At 37.3% G+C, this 20,588-nt stretch overlaps 1 protein-coding gene across 8 annotated transcripts in view; it reads left to right on the top strand.

The window, feature by feature from the left end:
• Nucleotides 1-20,588, top strand: part of CNOT4 (CCR4-NOT transcription complex subunit 4) — an 82,706-nt gene that overhangs the window by 37,431 nt on the left and 24,687 nt on the right. For 5 of the 8 annotated variants that reach the window (XM_040595223.1, XM_040595220.1, XM_040595222.1 and 2 more), the window contains exons 2-7: nt 921-1,163; nt 8,774-8,971; nt 11,637-11,723; nt 12,263-12,364; nt 13,177-13,302; nt 17,179-17,312. In XM_040595223.1, the coding sequence (XP_040451157.1) occupies nt 990-1,163; nt 8,774-8,971; nt 11,637-11,723; nt 12,263-12,364; nt 13,177-13,302; nt 17,179-17,312 (821 nt within the window). In that variant the 5' untranslated portion in view covers nt 921-989. The remainder of the gene's footprint in view (nt 1-920; nt 1,164-8,773; nt 8,972-11,636; nt 11,724-12,262; nt 12,365-13,176; nt 13,303-17,178; nt 17,313-20,588) is intronic. The other 3 variants (XM_040595224.1, XM_040595221.1, XM_040595219.1) reach the window with 1 other exon arrangement.

The following is a 20,588-nucleotide window of genomic DNA, read 5'->3' as shown; positions in this document are numbered from 1 at the left end:
TAGTTTCCTACTAAAGCATAAATTCCATGTGTCCAAACAGAGAAGGTGATTTCCCCTGTAAGAAATGTGGTTATTTATGCCTTTACTGCTTCAGGGCTGGATGATCTCCAGAGGTCCCTTTGAACCCTGACCATTCTGTGACCTGAATTTTATTTCTCTTTGGAATTCTGATCCAGAAATACCATACTGTGGCTGCACTCAGAGTTAAAACTTAAGTTTTTTTCCGACTGTGTGCATATTTTTGGGGTTTGTTGTCAACTGGATGCTGATGAAAAGTATAAATGACTTGATGAAAGTTGTATGATACGTACTGAGAAATGTTGGGTAATGCTTTAGTCTTAAGGCTGATCTCTGAGATTAATCTCAGGAGTAGAAAACAAGATGGACAAAGAAACAAATCCTTCTGAGTAAGAAGCTTTCTTTTTCTTTTTTTTTTTTTTGTTGATAGTTCTGTAACCCTACTGAAAAGTCTGAAGGTATGACTTAAATGTCATTCCAAGTATCTGAGCAAAGACATAAATTGATCTTAAACATGAAGTCCTGTATTCAAGGATTTGACTTTGGATTTGTAGATGATTACAAGAAAGCAATAGCAAAAATAGCTAGCAGAACTTAAACGTAATATGTGGTGTATGCTGTTAAGCCCTTCTTTGTAACTGTAAAGTTTGAAACCCAAATAGGCTAACAAGCTGCCAAAGTGCCTGCCTATCCAGGTGGTGAAGTACAGCACCAGTACCGTCTTTCATATTGTCTGATTTACAAATAGGAAGAGACGCTCAGGTTTATTAGGGAGTAACTTGTGTGTTAGTAGGTAAGTTTATGCGGGAAGAAGGAAAATGGTGATGAACGGAAATACTAAAATGTGCAAAAGAAAGATTGTCAGAAGTATTAATCACTTTTTTCCTTTTTATTTCTTGTAGACTTTCAAGTGCTGACCTTCTCGGTCTATTAAGTTATTATAAACTTTTGCTGCTCTGCGAACATAAAAGATGTCTCGCAGCCCTGATGCTAAGGAAGACCCTGTGGAATGCCCCCTTTGCATGGAGCCTCTGGAAATTGATGACATCAACTTCTTTCCTTGCACCTGTGGCTACCAAATCTGTCGTTTCTGTTGGCATCGTATCCGCACTGATGAGAATGGACTTTGTCCTGCTTGCAGAAAGGTAAATATCCCAGAACAGCAGCTTGTCTTGCGCATATCACAAGGCTCTCGCATTTTGTTGGTACCAAAGACATCCTTTTCCTTCGGGGAAAGATTCCTCTAGTCATGGCCTAGATCAAGGGTGAGGTGTTGGATCTTTCAGATTTTATCTGCATATGTATCAAAGCTGTTGTGCAACAGCTAGTCTTGGTTTGTTAAATTCAGAACTGGATTAATAGGGGAAGCCGTGGGTCAGAACCAAGGCATACTGATGCTGGGAGAACTGCTAAAAAAAAAAATTACCCTTTGAGTGGGGGTGCTCATGCATTGACAAAACCTTTTCAGGAAGGACAGTGAGAATTCCAGCATCAGGTGTTTGCTGAGGGCCATGGTTCAGCTAAACTAGCAGAGCTGTCTGAGGCAAGCTTATAGAGTACTTGCTTGTTTTGGTTGTGGCACTGGAACTTTTAATCCTTGTTTTTCTGGACACTAAACATTTGGAAAATATATCCAGTGGTGTTAAATTTTTAATCATTTAAAAATCTGGACTAAGTCTATTTGTCTAGTATTCTGATCTTGTTGCCAAATGCTTAAGATAGTACTCTGAGAGTCACACTTAATTTCCCCTCTCTTAATTGATGTCTACCTGATACTTTGGTTGGCCACAACTATAAACTTCAGCTTCACTAAGTTGCCTGCTTTTTCCTTTGAATTATTTTCCTCCTACTTTCACTGGTTTGCTTAACGTCATTATTTCCTTATCTTCAGTGTTCAATAAAATTCTTTCTCAGAATCTTCTTCTCTTAAATGACTTCCCTTGATTGTAACTTTCTTGCCTGGCCTTCCTCTTTTTGTAATCACAGCTACTTACGTCCCCTCTTTCTCCTGCTATTTAAATTACGATCCTATCTTCAATTTATGCCTTTGTTGGCTTCCTGTTTTGTATTACAGCTCCCTTTTCAGACCCCAGGTAATCTTGGTCTCACTATCTTTATTCACTGCCACAGTATTCTATAAGCACTTCCAGTCATTTTCTTGCTGCTCTTTCGGGCTTTGGCTACACTGGAGCTATTACTGCTAACCTGTGTTTGGATGCCTCTGCAAGCCTGAAGGCTATCCCACAGCAACATGTGTTTGTTAACAAATTGTGCAAATTTGCTGCAATATTTGAGCTGTACATTCTACAAGGAAGATCCACCTGTCGTCAGCCAAATCTGTCTTCACATGTGATACCTGCTGTAGATGACACGCTGTACAGTAATTTCTAAAGTGCAAGCAAATTTCTACTCATCTGGTACAACATGAGATTTCTGGATTTTCCTTGTCGAAGTTGCTTCATTTACTTGGATTTATTACACTACTTTTTGCCAACAACAATTTGATTTATCTCTGCCTGTTCGTTATTGGAAGTTTGTGGAATATATCTGAGAAATCACAGAAGCAGCATGCTGTTCACTGCCTCTGGGTATCAGAATTCTCTGAAATACGGATACTGCTACAGCTGAACTTCTTGATGTGGAATAATCTGGCATATGATTGGATGTGCAAATATTTTGCTGAATTGGATACAATTTGCTCAGAAAAACAGTTTCAGGAGGAAAGCTGTAATGGGTGCTGTAATCAGAATGAAGCACACTGACTGTTCCAGGAGAGGAAGGAGACCTCTTCTTTCGTAAAGGACAAGGATTATGTTCTTGATACTTTTTTCATTCATGGACTGCAAGATGTTCTTGAGTAGCTGCAGCTATAACACTAGACTGTAGAAGATTTTCGTGACGTAGGCTGAGGAGTACATGCCTTTCATGGCATAGATGAAGATATTGTGGCACAGAGACCCCGTTACATCTTGGGAATAAATAATTTTGAGCTGCACAGTTGATGGCAATGTCAAATAAGTCTGAATAAGTCACCTTTGGAAGTGTGCTGGACCTTCTGAACCAGGTATATGTGTGTGTGTGTGTGTGTGTGTGTGCAGTGTATCTAAATAGTTCCTATCTGTGTGATCTGGGGCAAAGTTCCAAGCAGTTTTTGAAATCCTATCTACTATGGTGCATATTGATTGTGACCAATTAAAATGCTGAGGCACAGAAAATGGTAAAGCAACAAAATTTTTGCAAGAAAATTGACAGTGGGTACTAAGCTTTCAACAGGTATATCATGTTTATGATGTGTATACTAGTACAGGATACTTACTGTGAAATGGACTGTGAATAAACATGTATTAAAGCAAGGCTGAGTATGTTATGCACAATTGCATAATAGAAAACTACTATTTGTGCTGATGATACTGAATGCAATGCGAGTGCTCCAGTAGTTTGATCGCTAGTTTGTGGAGAGGAGCAATGAAGTTCCCTATCCAGGGATTTCAGTTGAAAGGTTTGGGGGAGACTTTAAAGTCTCTGATAAAACAGTTTGGCTATACACCATAGTGGTGCCTGTGCCATTAGTTTGCTAGATCTTAACTGTGCATTGCTTATATATCATTATTTTCCTAAGCTTCTGTAATTCACTTCTAACTGAAAAGATGGTAGTTGACAGTTTTTTCTACCAAGGAGAAAATACTGCTACATGCTTGAGCTCCTATGTAGCTTAACATTGGCATGTGCAGAATATATTCATGTGGTTGCAGTCAATTGAATTAGTGTCTTAAGCTTCCTCCTGTTAGTAATAGTAGTAGACAAATGTTTCCTTTGTTTTGATTTGTGAAAGTAAGGTACTAATATGAACTTGACTTGAATGCTGGTTGGAAACTAGTACTTGTTAGTTAGTATTAACACATTAAAAGCTTTCTTAACTTTGTCTGAGTCTTCTGAAATAGACTCAGAAATTTTTTCTGTTTAATTTAACTACAAAAAGTACTTAAATAGAACTGACCTGCTCTGAGTTCCTGATGCCCTTCAGAATTGTAGTGTAGTCGATTGTAAGATGCTAAGCAAGCCTTCCTGTTATCTCCAGTCAACTGATATCTTAACTGTGAGTGAAATAGCTGCTAACTAGTCAAATTAAATTGAAAATATGCTGTCCTCAAAAGAGACTTCTGTAGCCAAAAGCTGGTTTACAGCTCAGGAGACTTGCTGGTTCTCACTGTAAAGCCAGCGATTTTTATTTTTGCAGTGATTCTTCTTTTTTCTATTTTTTTTAAAAATTCAGCAGCCTCAGTGCTGTTTGTCATATGAATAAGTACCGTTTCAGTTATGTCTGTTGCTTTAAAGAGCACAGCACTCTCGGACCTTAGTGTCAGTTGTTGCAGCTTCTACATCCAGCCATAAAAAAAAGCCTAGCTCCTTCACATTTCCTGAGTGCTTTGCCCTTCCACCAAATAACATAACTTGATGCACAGCTGTTCCTGTGGTGTGGCTTTGCTTTGTTCTCTGGTTCCTTGATTTGGTGAGCTTTATTTCTCCTAGTGCCTTGTGTTAGAGGTGGAGAGAAATAGTAAACTGCTACATATATGACCAAGAAACTAACATGTTTTAAGCATGTTCTTGTCCATGTTTTTCCAACTCCTGCTTCTGTGTAAGAGGAATACCTGGTCTTATTTCACAGTCTGTACATGCCAGCTGTTTCCTCATGCTTTTACTTCCACAACTGATGGAAACTACAGGTTTGATGCAACAATTGATATTTAGAAATATATAGGAATTTACTATTTTTTAATCTTCATATAAATAGTATGGTGTATATTATGCATAAACCTTACTAACTCTCTCTGTATTTCTCATTTCAGAACCTATTTGGTAGCAAGGCAACAACTGGAAAATGTTGGTACATCCGTTGTGTGGAAGGAATGTGACCCATCTGGGAATGACAAAAGCAAAGTGGTTGATAAATCCCAGCTCAGCTTTCAACAATTGGGAAAATGTGGGGGAAAAAATCTGAAAGAAAACAAAACTTAAATGGCAAGACAAACTTAGTCAGGAAGACTGAGCGTTCATCAAGGGCCATCTCTGGTTAAAGAAACGAGACTACAGAAGAGACATTTGAACTTTTGATGAAGTTCTAGTAGGACTACCAGCAACTTACAGTTAGTGTAAACGAAATCTGGTCATTTTCCATGTTGGCACATCTTGTCCAGGTGGCTTCCATGGTTTTTGCTGAAGAGGATTTGTATAACTTGAGGGTGTCAGCTAAATTTAGTTAGTCAATCAGTGATATTGACATCTCTTAATGTCTTGTATCTGAAAAATGCATAAATGCTGATAACAATTGATGTAGCTACTTTGCTTGGATCTCAAATACTCTTCTGAAGGAATCAGTGATAGGAGGTTAAACAAGTATCTTATGCTTCTTGTGGTTAAAAAAACCCACATGTTTTATATTACAGCTCCCTTTTCAGACCCCAAGTAATCTTGGTCTCACTATCTTTATTCACTGCCACAGTATTCTTCTGACTTCTGACCATGTTTACATGGTCATGTAAGTAGCATTGACACTTCAGCTATTGCAAGACCTGAGAGCCTGTGGTACCTGTGGTTGTCCTCCTTCCCCTGTTTTGTAGGGTTGGGCAGAGTAGACAACAGATAAAATTGTGCTGTGAGACCAGCAGTCAATCCACCTTGCTTGGCTTTGAGCCATGTCTCGCAAGCCTTTCCTGCATGTGTCCTGTCTGTAGTTGAACTATCATCTGAGTTCAGGTGCTTCAACACTATGGGAAGCAATCACCCGGAAGACAAAATCACTTACTGCTATTTGTAGGCTGACTTTATGCCCTTATCTAAAAGCAACAGGATTTCTAATGCTGTTTTTTTAAAAATTAGTTTCTGAAATGTTGGTGCTGTGCTTACTTGCCTTCTTCCCTCCTTAAATGCACAAATGTCTTTTCTCTGTCATTGTGCAACATGTTATATATAGATAGGAAAATCTTCTATCACTTCTTAGGATTGGGTTTCTGATTTGTTCTTGAGATTCAAGAGGTGCACGCAGATTGACTTACCGATCCTGCAAGTCAGGATATCCAACTATTCCAATTCCTTAGAAGTATTAAACATGTCATGTGTGACAAACATATATTTATCTATGAAGTGTTTCATATATAACTCTGCAGTATCTAGTGAGAACTTTTGATGATTCTGTTACTCAGATGTGCTGTTATCCATGGTGGCAAATCAACTGCTGCTGCTTTGTAATGATTAAAATCTTTATTCAGGCAGTCTCGTACTTTCTGTCAAGATGAAGACGTTCCTCCCTCTTCCCTGATTCTGAAGTTGCTGTTTAGTTGTGTGCCTCCAAGCAGTTCTTGTGCTCTCCTGTACAAATACAAACTATTAGTTTTACTATGGGCAAATACATTTTCTGCTCAGGGTTATGCTTGAGCTACCCAGGATGTTTCCTGACTAATGTTCAGGATCTCCAGAAGCAAATAGCTGTATAGAGAAGGAACATACTGTCTGACTCTCTTCCCATTTGAGAATGTGCTCTGAATGTGGCTATACTTGGCAAGAAGCAAACTGATGAACTTTGGCTCTGTTTGCTGTAGTTCCTTCAGGAACCCTGCTGAAAACCATGAATTAATTTCTTGCACAGTACCAGAGAGCAGCATGCTTGCAAGGCTTACCTTGCATAGTATGGGATGTGGAGAAGGAATTAATCTGTGAAAGGGTAGCTTGTGGGTATGATACCACATCACTTGATGTAGGGCGAGCCATTTTATTTTTGGAACTCTATCTATCTGACACTGATGTACTTGTTTCCTTCCCATTGGGAGCTGAACTCTGCTTGATTGTGATAAATGAATTAACTGTCTTTGCAGGGCAGCCTTTCTCTTCCCTAAAACAAAACAATATCTGTTCTTTATTCTACTTGTTTGACTAACACAGACTTCGAGAAGCCCTTTAAAGAAGTGAAATGCCTTGCAGAATTCTGTGTCTCTGAAGTCCTCATGTGTACATGTGTTAACACTCAAGATAATAATTGGCTATGGCTAATCTCAAATGACCTTACTAACAAGTCATTGCTGTTCATCAAGTACACTCTGAAATCTGTACACGATATTCAGCGTTACTTGTGAATAACGTAGCTTTTGTAAGAAATGATACGGTTTTGATTGTTCCTCAAGGGTAACATAAGTCCTTACTGTGTTTTCATGTTAAGGTCTTAATTGTGTACCTTTGGCTACTACTGAAGTATCTTAAAAGTTTAAATTCCTTTGTGATAGTGAAAACGTGTTCCAGAGGACTTGGTGTTTGATCATGAGATGCCATCTGCTGAAGCAGACTGCAGCATATTTTCAGAAGATGTCTCAACATAGCGCAATGATGCTGAACTTTAAACTCTTTAAACTGTAAAAATTGATCTTGTTTTGTTTGGGGATGTACTCGGAAGACTATCAAGTCTGCTTGGTGGCTTTTTCAGTAGCATCCTGCAAGTGTGAGGAATATATGCTTTTAATCTAAACCTTATTTTCATATGCTGCTGTAGATTTTTCTTAGGTCCTTTAGTATGACAACTAGCTTTGAACTTCGCCATTAACAGAGGACAGTCAGGAAAAAGTTAAATTCATTTTTGTTGAGCTTGCACACTGAAACCTTTAGTTATGCTAGTAGAAGCAAAGAACTGAGTTCAACATATTGATGAGCTTAACTTACCTTAATTCTTTACCTTAATGCACATCTCCTGTACTTTCCTCATTTTTTACTTCATTTCAGTGTTTAGAAACACTTCTTTTTGTTTGAGTTACTTTTTTTTATATACTTCTGTGCCTGGCATTGCTTTGTATATAAAGTGTGAAATCTTAACATCTCAGTCTGAGAAATGGAACAGGTAAGGAATGTGGAACTGTTTTGAGGGCTGATCTGGGGCAGAGGATAGTGCACTATAGTCTACAACACCAGACTAAAGTAGTGCCTTTATAGCAATGCTCTGCATGAATAGAGCAATCTTTCTAGGTAACTGTGAGGACATTTGTACTTTTGCTAGATACTCTTGAGATTAAAACCTACAGTGTTATGTCTGTGTTTGAGGAGTTATCTGTAGATGATAATCTTGAGGTTTACAATGGACCTTTGTCCAGGGAGGGCTAAGCCAAAGTTGCAAACTGGTACACAGGCATGGCAAGAATATTACTAAACCAGTATGTAGTAACTATTAGGATCTGTCTCTTGACTAGGAGAAGTTAACCATGTAAAGATTGAGCCATGTAATGGGTTTTTTTTACTGTCTTGGTTTACATTACTGTCTTGAACTTGGTGAGTCGCTGATACAGATTTGGATACTTAAGGGTATTAACGAAGTACAATAAAAACACAAATGTGGTATCAGACAACTAAATATAAAGTGAATATGCAGGGCATGCTTTCACCCTGCTTACTATGCTATGTTAGTGAAATCTTAACAGGATGTGTTGGTTGTCATGTTGCAGCTGCTTATAGTGTTACCAGACTGACTAGGCAGCTGGATTAGAATGTGGCTATTGCCCAGATTAGTCTTATACCTATAAATAGGAGAATTCCATGAAAATATGCAAGATGTTTACCTTTCCCAGAGGATGGAATATGCTACCCCTATAATGTGGCTGGCCATGACAATCAGAACAGTATAAAAGAAGAAATTTGTGTGTTAAAGCATCAGGATTAATGATCTTCAAATGTGTTGTTTCTTAGATGGGTTGTTTTTAATGGTGTTTGTTACATTCAGCCATATCCAGAAGATCCAGCAGTGTACAAACCACTCTCCCAGGAAGAGCTGCAAAGGATAAAAAATGAAAAGAAACAGAAACAAAATGAGAGGAAACAGAAGATATCAGAGAATCGCAAACACTTGGCCAGTGTACGGGTTGTACAGAAGAACCTTGTCTTCGTCGTAGGGCTATCTCAGCGCCTAGCAGATCCAGAGGTGAGTGGTTCACACTTGAACATCTTGCTTTTCACTTGCTGTCAAAGAAACTCTGGAATACCCTTGGGCCCACCCTCGTTTGTTTTCTTGATGGGTACAAAATGAAGCAGCAATGAAAAGGTTCACTGCTGCTGAGGCCCACTCTTCTTAAGGGAACTTACTCGGCTTCTCCTTCAAAATAAGTGTTTGTCTTTGCTTTTGGCAGTACCGATGCTCTATTTTTTTAAATTATTTATTTTAAAATTGCTTGTTAAGGTAAAAGTAAGCCTAAGGACTTCTCAGGTACTCGTTTACCTAGGCTGTATCTGCTGGCACTATACAGCTATGTCATGTACCACCAATTCTAAATTATGAGCTTGGCTGGATTGTAAAAAAACAAATACTATGTGCAGCACAAACCTGGAGGGATGGAAGAAAAATACAAACACTTGAAGTGTAACTAGGAAGGAGCATAAGGTTGTTGTTAGTTGAAGGGAAAAAAAAAACAACAGTAAGAGAAAGACCCAGGAAAGAGTAGGCTTGCTACTCTGCATCTTCAAAAAGCTTTTAATTTGAGAAGACTGTTTTAAGATGTTTTATTTATCTCCATCATCAGGCAGCTGCAGGTGGCTAATAGAATTTGTGCTAATGAGTAAAAATACCTTGAATTAGAATATGGAGGGAATGTACTACATGATAAGAGAGATGTCTTTGAAACTACTGTACCAAGTTAAATTTGCCTGATTGGACTAAATTGTCTGGAGAAATCTCAAACAGAAGTGGCTGTTTGAGGGTTCACAGAGGTTGTGCTGCATTTTGGTAGACTGGGAAAGAACAAAATGTAAAAAGCTGGTTTAAGTGGAGGGGAAAAAAGGAGGGATGTGAAAGGAAGAGAAAAATCAAAGTTAAACTGAACTGGTGTGTAACAGTTCAGTTTCTAAAAGAATATCGCAGCAAGTATTTGCAAGCAATTGTCAACACTGGCTTCGTGCTGTTTATTACTGAAAAATACATTCAGTTTCTTTGACCAGATAGAGGATTTGTGAGTAAGATAAATAATAGTATATGTAGTTGATTATTTTTTCTTTAACTTGAGATAACTCAACAGTGAATACTTGAAGTAATTAAAGTGGGTTTATTGGTATAGTAAGGTGGGGGTGGGGGCGGCAGCAGTTGTACTAGGTTTGGTGGTAGCAGTATTCTCACAGACATACAGGAAGATAATGTGTACTTATTAAATATTGTGTATAGCACCTAGTTTACTTGATTTCCAAGAAATCTAACCTGAAAGAGGGATGGGCTAAAAAAATATATTCTATTCAATTTAAGTAGGCCAAAATTCCTGCACAAATAAAGATTTGGAAGGGGAGACTGGCTGCTGTTTGCTGTTTCTAAAATAGATCTGTGGATCATAATGGTGTACAGGTGAATCAACTTCTGTTGACAAGCTCTTGTGAAAACTTGTGAAGACTGTGCTGCCATATCTTGATAGGAGCATAATCTGCAAGACACTTGAAAGAACTCAGGATTGTCATTCTCCCGTGGAATGATGCTTGAGGGTGGATGTAGGATCTTTAAGGAGGGTATAGATCAAGTGAAGAGCAGTCAAAAGAGTGACTGGTTGTCTATACATGTGCCCTGTAGTTCTAAAAGACATGTTCCAAATGTGATCAGTGCTGTTAGATCTTGATGCTCCCCTGAGAAGGGAGAGGAGGTGGTTACATAAATTCTTTCAGTACAGTTTACCTGTGCTATCCAGTGTTAATATGAAGATGGAGATGGGGAAACAAGTCTTCCTTTTTAACCTCTTAGATTATTATCTGGAACTAGAAATAACCTTGGCTTATCTACCTTCAGTCTGAGTAGTCAGTACTTCTGGACCTCCTTCCATCATGGGGATAGAAAAAGAAAAGCTTTTGGTGCCAAATGTGTGGCATACATCACCAGTTACATTGGCACACAGGTTGCTTAATATACTAGAGATATACCTGCTTTGCACAGGATCCCTTAATGTTGTGTTATTACTAACTGATGCAGGAAAGGGCAAGACTGGACTATTTGAGTTTTTTTCTTCTGGGATGTGATACTCATTCATTTCAGCATGGTGTTGATTCTGAAATGTCTTTATTTACCTCTGGGAAGTGTCATATATTGTCTTCCTGTACTTAGTCAGGTCTTCTGAAAACTTGAGGCATCTTGAGCTAATGCGTTTACTTTATCTTTTTTTTATGGGACTAGTGAGTCAGGATTCAGTGTTTTGTTCCTAGCCACTAAACTTGCATTCAGCTATATTAAGGTGGTTATTTATTTTAAAACTGGGGTGAATGTATTTTTTCCCCCTCAAACGATGAGATACATACAGAAATATTTCACATTGTATGGGATGTGTCTTGCCAGGGTAGGATTTGAGTAATCGGAGTACCAAAAGAAATTTAAAAAATACAGCATAAAATGTGGACTATCCCTCATTTAAGTTCTTTACTGCAGTGGCAATGTACTCTGTATGGCAGATAACCATGTTTCACATTGGAAAACAAATCTCAATCTATATGCTCTCTTCCTCTTTGTAGAAGAGGCCTGGTTTTTATTAGCTAAAGGTTTTAGTTGCACAGTTAAACAGAAAAATAAATGCAGCTCTGTGTGAGTTACCTTTTCAGTATACCACTTTAACTTTCTTTTCTTGTAGGTTTTGAAACGACCAGAATATTTTGGGAAGTTTGGTAAAATACATAAAGTTGTCATTAATAACAGCACATCATATGCAGGCTCACAGGTAAGTCAGAAGCCCTTGTAATTTTTTTTTTTTAATTCCTGTAGAGAAGATACATGTGTGCAGAGTGAACGTGGAGCTCCCTATTTTTGATTAAGCAATAGCGTAAAGAAGTAAAAAGAAAAAAAACCCACAATATCACAACAGTCAAATTACTGTTAAATTACTGAGGCATTGTCCAGCCACTCCCATAGCTGGATGAAAGATGTAATGTAGAAAGATGAAAAACTGGGAGACAGGATGAGAACCTTTAAAGCAGCAGCAATGTGGCATTTATTCACTAATATGCATTTCAGGGATAAAATACCTTTAAGTATTTGTAGAATTTCCAAGCAACATTTTAATGCATTTTGTTTTCCTCATTCTTTATGCATCACATGTAAGTTCTTATGAATCGAACTATTTTTGTCAGTTTTCCTGTTAAAAATGTCTAGCTGTGAATATACCAGTTTATGAAGTAAGATGCTGAAAAAGCAACTTAATGTTCAGATCTGTTTGAGGGGAGACAAAACTAAATAAAATATGGTATGTTTTCTTTCTAGGGTCCAAGTGCCAGTGCATATGTAACTTACATTCGGTCAGAAGATGCTCTCAGAGCCATACAGTGTGTCAATAATGTGGTAGTAGACGGCAGAACACTTAAGGTGGTAATATTTTTATACTTCTAAGTATATATGTGCTAGGACACTAACATCAGTGCATAGTATAAAATTTTATTTGTATTGATATGGATGTGGTGATGAACAAAAACGTCCAGTTGATTAGGCATTGGGGTTTGACCTATTTTCCTAACATTAATCGCAACATAGAAGTTCTGTGAGCTTCTAGCAGGCAATTTTTTAGGAGGTTAGCAGGTAATGTCTTAAATTTTAGACACTAAAAGAGATGCACCACCTCCCTTTCCCCACAGTGGCTTTTTTGCTGTATAGCCTAATAGCACAGCATGAAAACCTGATTATTTGCTTTATTTACAGAGCATTTCTGTAGTCCAAACACCACACCTCTCAAAAGCTTCCTGGGAAATGCAACTTTTTTTTCCCTTTAACTGTGTAAACAGGTTTTCAGGCTTATTTGGCCAAATTGATGGCTGTAGAAAATGATCTGGTCAATATTAATTTCCTGACCCTGCTACAAAACATTAACCAGTTTCATGTAATACGAACCTATACCTATGTATTTGGCTGCTTATGGTTATGAATGCAAATATTTACTGAGACTGTTACTTTGGCTTTTATTTAGATAGAATGAAAATAGAAATACATCCTAATTATCTAATCCTCAAGTATATAGATTTCTTACCAATGGACTTCCTAGTCCATCTGCATCAAAAAATGCATTATGATGGAATTCCAAATCGTGGGAAGGAATCTTTTTGCAAATGTAGCTTTTTTTTTCTTACACTGTAAAAGGCATTCTTAACCTCCAGTACTTAAGTAATGATTTTTTTTTTCTTTAGGCATCATTAGGTACAACAAAATATTGCAGTTATTTTCTAAAAAATATGCAGTGTCCAAAACCAGACTGCATGTATCTACATGAGCTGGGAGATGAAGCAGCCAGTTTCACAAAAGAGGAAATGCAGGTAAGTGTGATGAATGGGAAACACATGAAATCTGGCATGCATGTATTTTATTGTATGCAAGTTAATCTAATGTGTATATAATTTAGCTTTTTGCTGAATGTTATGGCAGAGATAAATCTTGAAATCAAAAAGATGATTAATCAGTTGGATACTGGAAGTGAACAGTTAGTTAATTTTTTTCATTTTATGCTGCTTTTAAAGACTGAAAGCCCACTGGGTGTTAATAAGTCAAGACGAAAGAGAGAGACTCTTATCCAAGAATTCAAATAACCTTGAGTTAACTAACTTGCCTTTTGTTTGCGCCAATGCAAGGTAGCATGTTATTTTAAATCTCTGTGAAAGAAGTTAGTGCAGATCTAGGTTTTCCTGTAAGTTTTGTGTGTGTGGCCAGTTACCATGGCTTAACTACTATACTGTGATTTGACCGTGCTATCTGAATTCTGATACCCCTTTTAGCCTGTGAAGGTTATGGAAACTGAAAATAAAACATCAAGGGTAGCTGTAATAGAGCATTAATACTGATGTGAGGATTTTTTTACAATATCAATATCAGAATGCTTATTAGTTAGGGTAGGGAGGCCAGTAAGTGGATAATGTTACTTTTTTAAAGATGGTGCATTCTGAGGTTTTTTGGGTCTGTGTCGGTCCTTCTGCACGAGGTATGGTAAAGCTCTGAGCTGTAACAGCCAGTTCACAGATCAACAGAGCCTTAGTATTGTTCAGGCTACGCTATTCCCTCTCTGGTGGAGCTTTTTTGCCACTCTTTTGCCTGTTTGCTAAGTTCTGTGGGGTTCTTTTGGAGTTTCTCATTATCAGCATGGCAGTTTACTACCCAAAGAGCTTGGTATTGTCAGCAAAGAACTTGCTCTTTGCTCCTTTCTCATGCATGCCAGTGGTGTTGCATAAAACTGATGCCAGTTAGCAGTCCTCATCGCTTGTTTCTTCACCCTAAAAGAATGACCAGTAAGTCTTACTTTTGCCTTTCTATGCTTGAACCAGTTTCAGTCCACACTGGAACCTTTCCTCTATCCCAGGGCAGCTTTGTGAATAACTTCCAGTGGCTTTTTCTGAACACTTCTTGGATCCTCTTTATGGTAGTGCCAGTAAGCATAAATAAATGTTAGTAATAAACAAAAAAATAAACCATCATGTTAGTAAAATAGAATTCTCTCCCCTTTATAGAATATGTTCAGATTCATTCCCAGCAGACTGTGTGTGTCCATGAACTTTTTTTTTAATATAGACTTTATAATATTAGGAGGGATGGAGGTTGAATTTATGAGTCTGTAGTTCACAGGATCTTTTCTACAGCTCTTTCTGTAGAAGGCAATGTTAATCTGAGTCCTCTAGCCTAACTGCCAGTTAAAATTAATGAGCTACATACCTTGGCCAGGAATTCGATTTCACATGTGATTTCCTCCAGAAGTCTTGAGTGGATTATACGTGATCTTGGTGATTTAAATGAATCTTTCCGTATTTTTCCTTGTTACATTCCTTAAACTTTCTTCTTTATTTGATACTGCTTTCTTCGAAATCATTGGAAACACGGCTATTGAAAAGTACATGGTGTTTTCAGTGCACCAGCTTTCTGGAGTTTGGATTAGTGCCTGTGAATTTACAGGTCCATTCAATGAGATTGAATGTTCACTGTCACAGACTTAGATACTCTGCTTTTAGAAAAAAATTGTCCATGGATGAACTTATATTGTAGGTTCAGTAATCAATAGAGTTAAGCGTTGTGATAAACAGAAAAGAACTGGTAGAACTCCAGGAAGTCTCTGAAAGTGAAGTTGGGAATTTAAGGTAGGTAGGTTGCGGTTATTAAGTTTGGCCCCTGGATTGCTTATTATAAATTAAGCATGATTACTTCATGCTCCTATATAGGATTTCAGTCTTGTTACTTAGAATTAAGTGACAGGTAAGTGAGCTTAGGACTGGCCTGATATTTCCTGGCCATGATATTTGGTCTTTTGCCACTGAAGTCTTAAGCAAGATGAGATAACCAGGGATATTTCTTCTTACTTACCCACTTAATGTTTGAAGTGCAGATCTGTGCATCTGAGCTATTTGCTTATAGTCTATTCATAGCGGATGGTGAAAGAAGCATTTCCAGGGTGCAGTATATCTGAAAGTCTGCATTTAGGCAAGCCATGCCCTAGAACCACATTTTTTTTCTACTGTACACAGTAGCTTGGGTGTAGACACTGACAAAGTTGGGTAAGATGATGCATACACCAGATGTTTTTGTCCTTGAGAGTTGTGTAGGTTGACTACATAGGCAAAGACATGTTCAGAATCAACCAGTAATGGAGAATTGGAACATTAAGTAGCAAAAAAATTAGTTTGTCTGAGTATTCAGATGGGGTGCTCAGTTGTCCTTCTAAAGGAGTCCATAGGGGAATTTCGGTTCTCAGCAGTTTTTTTTTAAATTTTGTCAAATATTCCTGCTCTTTTTTTTTTTTTTTTTTTTTTTTTTAAAAAAGGGCAAGTAATAGTTTTCTTCTAGGTTGTAATGTTTTTCTAGGTGGATGTCCACATTGCCTGTGCATCAATTCAATTTCTGTTACAAAAAACATTTCTAAAGGGAATGAATTAATGTACAAATGCTAATTTTTAGGTGTACAAGTAGTGTGAGAGGTTTTAAATCAGTACTGTAGATGCAATAGATGATAACATATGTGTTCCAGACTTCAGATTCAGAAGGCCTGACCATAAGTCTTGGCATTTAATTTCTTTTGCTAGAGGGCCTCTCTTAGTATCTGGAAACTGTAGATAAAAGCTGTTAATGACTTCAAATTCACTGTTCTAGTTTGCAACTTGATTCAACTCATTAGAATACTTAATTTGCAAATAGTAACTCTTAAGATGGAGTGGTATAGCAACCTACAATAGACGTGAAAGGTTTATCTTGAATTTTTCAGATGTTACTTTAAATGTTGGGGAGTGTGGATCTTGTTGGTTTTGTTTTAAATATTTAGCCACAGAATGTTAAGCTAGACTTTAAAATACTTTCTTCACTCACCAGATTCACCAGTGTTTTGGAGTTGTATTGGACCTCCTCGATTTCTGAAAGCAAGAAATTGTTCTCAATTCAGTTTAAAATAACATTTCAATTTTTCGGTTATCAAAAACAATAATTTATCAGTTATTGCTCAGGATATACTCCTTGTCATGTCACATGATAGTTAACACTTGGACCACCTCAGCTTTTTTTATTAAGCAAATATAAATTTCATTCCCCTTTGAAACTTTTGGTTTAAAACAGATTATTTGCTCCTTCCCATCTTCTGAAACGCTTAGTATGGTTGATATATCAAATGCAGACTGCCTTGGAGATTTAGCTGTTCATGATTTAGAAGGTAGATTGTGAAGCTCTTTGAGACCTGAAGAGTGAGTTCTAAAAAGGTTGTAACTATTTTTCTGTTCTAGAAATCTCAGAAAAAATTGAAATTGGTAAACACATATCAATGATTTCCAGGCAAGCTTTAACTTGTTGCGATTGCATCTGTGCTGAGATTGAATCATAGAACCATTTGGGTTGAAAAAAACCTTTGAGATCATCAAGTCTAACTTGTAACCCGGGACTGCGAAGTCCATCGCTAAACCATGTCACTAAGCACCACATCTACCTGTTTAAGTATCTCTAGAGATGGCGATTCCACCACCTCCCTGGGCAGCCTGTTCCAATGTTTGACCACCCTTTCAGTGAAGAAGCAGTGTTCAGAGAAGCACTGTTTTCAGTTTTAGGCAGGAGTGATCTGTTGTTAAAGCTCAATTACTAAGCTTTGGGACATACATACTTACATTATACGTAAAAAATAGTTAAATCTATAAAAATATGTTAAACTAGTATTCATTGTGAGTTTCTTTCCTTAGGCGGGTAAGCACCAGGAGTATGAACAGAAACTACTGCAAGAATTATACAAACTAAACCCCAACTTTCTCCAGTTATCTACGGGTACAGTTGACAAGAACAAGAACAAAGTGACAGCACTGCAGAGGTATGATGTGTAAGTGCCTGGCTATGCTTGCTTTCTGGTTATTCCCAAAGAAAAACTTTCTTGTTCCTGTTGCATCCCTGAAGTTGCCTGCTCTTTTTGGTGGATATTATATGGTAAAGTCTCTCTCTTCTCTGTGCAGAGACATACGCACCACTTTGTTCTAGTTCAAAGTGAGTGTGAGTCTTAGTAAAGATACATTTTTCTGCTGTGTGGATTGCTAGTTCGGAAAGAAGACATATATTTGCATAAAACCGTAATATTTATTAAAGAACAGATGTCAGTTTTCTTGGTAGGAGTCATGATTAATGCAGTATGTACTCTTACAACTGACATACCTTAGTCTTGATATGTGTTGGGTTTTTACAATTTTTTACATGGTTTATGGTGGAGTCCTTACATCAGGTGTAAGGACCTTGGAAATTGAAAGCCAAATCAGGTTCATTGTTTTCTGTGTGAATAAGAACTCATAAGATTGAATAAAAGATTTCTTGCTTTCATCTAGTAAAATTAAATTATATATATTTTTCACTATGTTGTAACTGCAAATACCACTTATTACTGCTTCTTAAAATAATATTATGTTGAAGTAGTTCAGGAAGTTACGAAAAAATTGGTATCCATTTGAGTACACAGTTGTGCAAAGATAAATGAACGCCTATGGTTATCAGTCCTTATGTGAATTATCCACTCAAATGTCATATTTAAGATAAAGAAATAAAAAATGTTAACTTTCTCCACTCCTTTTTGTAGGATTTTCATAAAAGATGGGCAGAGTGGAATGTAGATGTTAAATTGCAATTTTGTATGCACCTTTGCCTTGTAATCGGGGTTTGTGTTGTGTGCCGTTTTATCCACTACTGAATTTTTCAGACATTAATTTGCCACTGGCAGTATCACTGCACAACAGTCTAAGTAAGAAAGTAGGTGCTGTATCTAAAATATTGCCAATGGAGCTTGAATAAGTAGTATGTAATTTTGAGAACTGATATCCCAACTGGTGTACTGAAAGTATTTTCTTTAACTTCTGGAGGAAGTATCATGCTTTTTGACTGCAAGTGGTCAGCACATCCAGTTGGATTTTTTCTTGAGGACTGTGCCACTTCTTGGGCACTGGTTCAGTATTTGGAAGGTAGAGTGCAGTGAGTAAAGCGAATATACTAATTCCTGCAGTTGGGTATTGATTATTTTATGTTCAAAGTTTGAACTACTCTTAATTTGAAACCTAATTAGATCCCAGCAAAAGAAATTATATGAGTGAGGAGAGCATGCTCTATCTGAAACTGTAGCAAACTTTTAAGCCTTCAGAAAGCAGTTATGAACTGGAGCTTGGCCAGTCTCTGGTTCTAACATTTTGGCACTTGTGGAAAAAATGGCATGTTACTTTGAAGGCAACAAGTGGTCTGGACTTAGATTCTCTTGTCAGCTGAACAGTATCACAACAGGCTCTGTTGTTTGCTAATGCCTAGGCACCACCTTTTGGGTATCAAAGTGAATTTCTTCTTGCAGCTGGGATTTTGAAATGTTTCTTCAAGTCCTGTCTCATCAGTATACAATGTAGCTTGTGAGCTGATGAATGTATGTTGTTCTCCTTCACTGCTTTCCATCCAATTGGGTTCTTGGTTTTGTCTGATCATTGATATATTAATATTTCTGGCGGTTTGTCAGAGCCTCTGACAATATTGTTCTTGTTTCTGGGGTGCAGGATTTCTGTTTCGCTCTAGAATAAAACAGAAGTTGAGTTCTAAATAGTAGACATCCAATTATAAATATCCAGTAGTACAAAAAAGTTTCTTAAACTGTGTATAAATGTTTTTTCACAAGTGTATTGTCATTTGAAACGTCCTACTTGCATACCTTCCCCCCCCCCCCACCCCCCCTTATGTTGAAGGCAAATGTTAAAATCTGCCAGTGCCACTTTGTGTATGTGGGTACTCATCTCTTGGTATGTTACTTGATAGTCATGGTGACTACCTTCTTTCACAGTTAGAGGTATATTCCACATTTAAAATGTATCAAACTCATTGGGGTTTTTTCCTGATGACCTTTTCCTAAAGAACAGAAATTAATGCTTTCTTATGCTTATTAAGCATTTGTCCTTGTTAAGCAATTGCCCTGTCTTTTAGAGAACAGCCCTTTAGAAGCATGCAGCTTTGAACTTAACCAAAACAAAAAACCCACACGTACAAAAACTCACCCCAAAATGTAAACTAGTTTCTCTTTACCTTTCTCCTCGGATGCAGAACTGACTTAATTCTGGCATTTTGAAGTTAGTTTTAGGATAGAGATGTCTTTGCATTGCAGTGGACATAAATTTTCATATTTATAATAAATGTGTTAATGGATGAAAGTCTTTTTATATAGATTACAGCTTATTTTTGTAACAGCGAGAATATTAAATGACACTGTGCTGCTGCTGCTGGTGTGTCTCCATTACTCAATGTTTAATGTCTGATCAACTTTCTCTCTAACTTACTTCAAGTGGGTACAAAGCGAAGATGAGGTGTGTAAGTCAGGCCAGGGTGCTCACCTGTGTGCATATTGTATAAGTATATAAGAAAAGGTGGAAGCAGAACAAAATCTTACAATGCTAACCAAGACTAGAGGGTAGCTATAGTAATAACAATTTATCTGAATAAGAGTAGGAAACACTTGTGTTGCTATAGGCAGCTATAGGAATTTCCAGATTATCACTACGAACTCACTGAATTGACCTAGATATTTAGGTCAATATGTCAGACTATGTAATAAGAACATATTAATGAAGGGGGAGCATCAGAAGAAACATGTATTTAGAAAAAAAATTTTGAAGGTTTATTCCGTGTGAAGACAGCACTTGGACACTGAAAACAGCATCCTGATTGAAGCAAATGAAAAGCTAAAGTTAATATAAAACCTGGAGAACATCAGGCGAATTTTTATAGTAAGGTTGTAGGGTTAGCAGGTGACACTGTATTTGAATGCATTCAATTATAGATGATATTCCAGCTCACTTCAATTTGGCTAAAATGTAACTATTTTCAGCAAAACTTGGGCTTTGAGTCCTCTTTTGAACTACTTTCAGATCTATGACATTTGATCTTACTTTAGAAAATGGAAGTATTATGGCTTTAAACAAGAAATGAAGGGAGCAGTAACTTGAATGAACAGTGTGTTGGTCTGGTCCCATTGTCTGTAGTAAAACTGTGGACTCTTGTTTAGGTGTAAAACACAAACTTCATCTGCTCAGGCCAAACATGATAGTCCTGGAACATAAAACATTATTTAATGAAAAAGTGGTTTAGTTCA

The sequence above is a fragment of the Falco naumanni genome, chromosome 5 (genome assembly GCF_017639655.2).
Source record: "Falco naumanni isolate bFalNau1 chromosome 5, bFalNau1.pat, whole genome shotgun sequence".
Taxonomy (NCBI): domain Eukaryota; kingdom Metazoa; phylum Chordata; class Aves; order Falconiformes; family Falconidae; genus Falco; species Falco naumanni.
The sequence above is the reverse complement of the archived record's forward strand: the minus strand, read 5'-3'. Positions and strand labels throughout refer to the sequence as shown.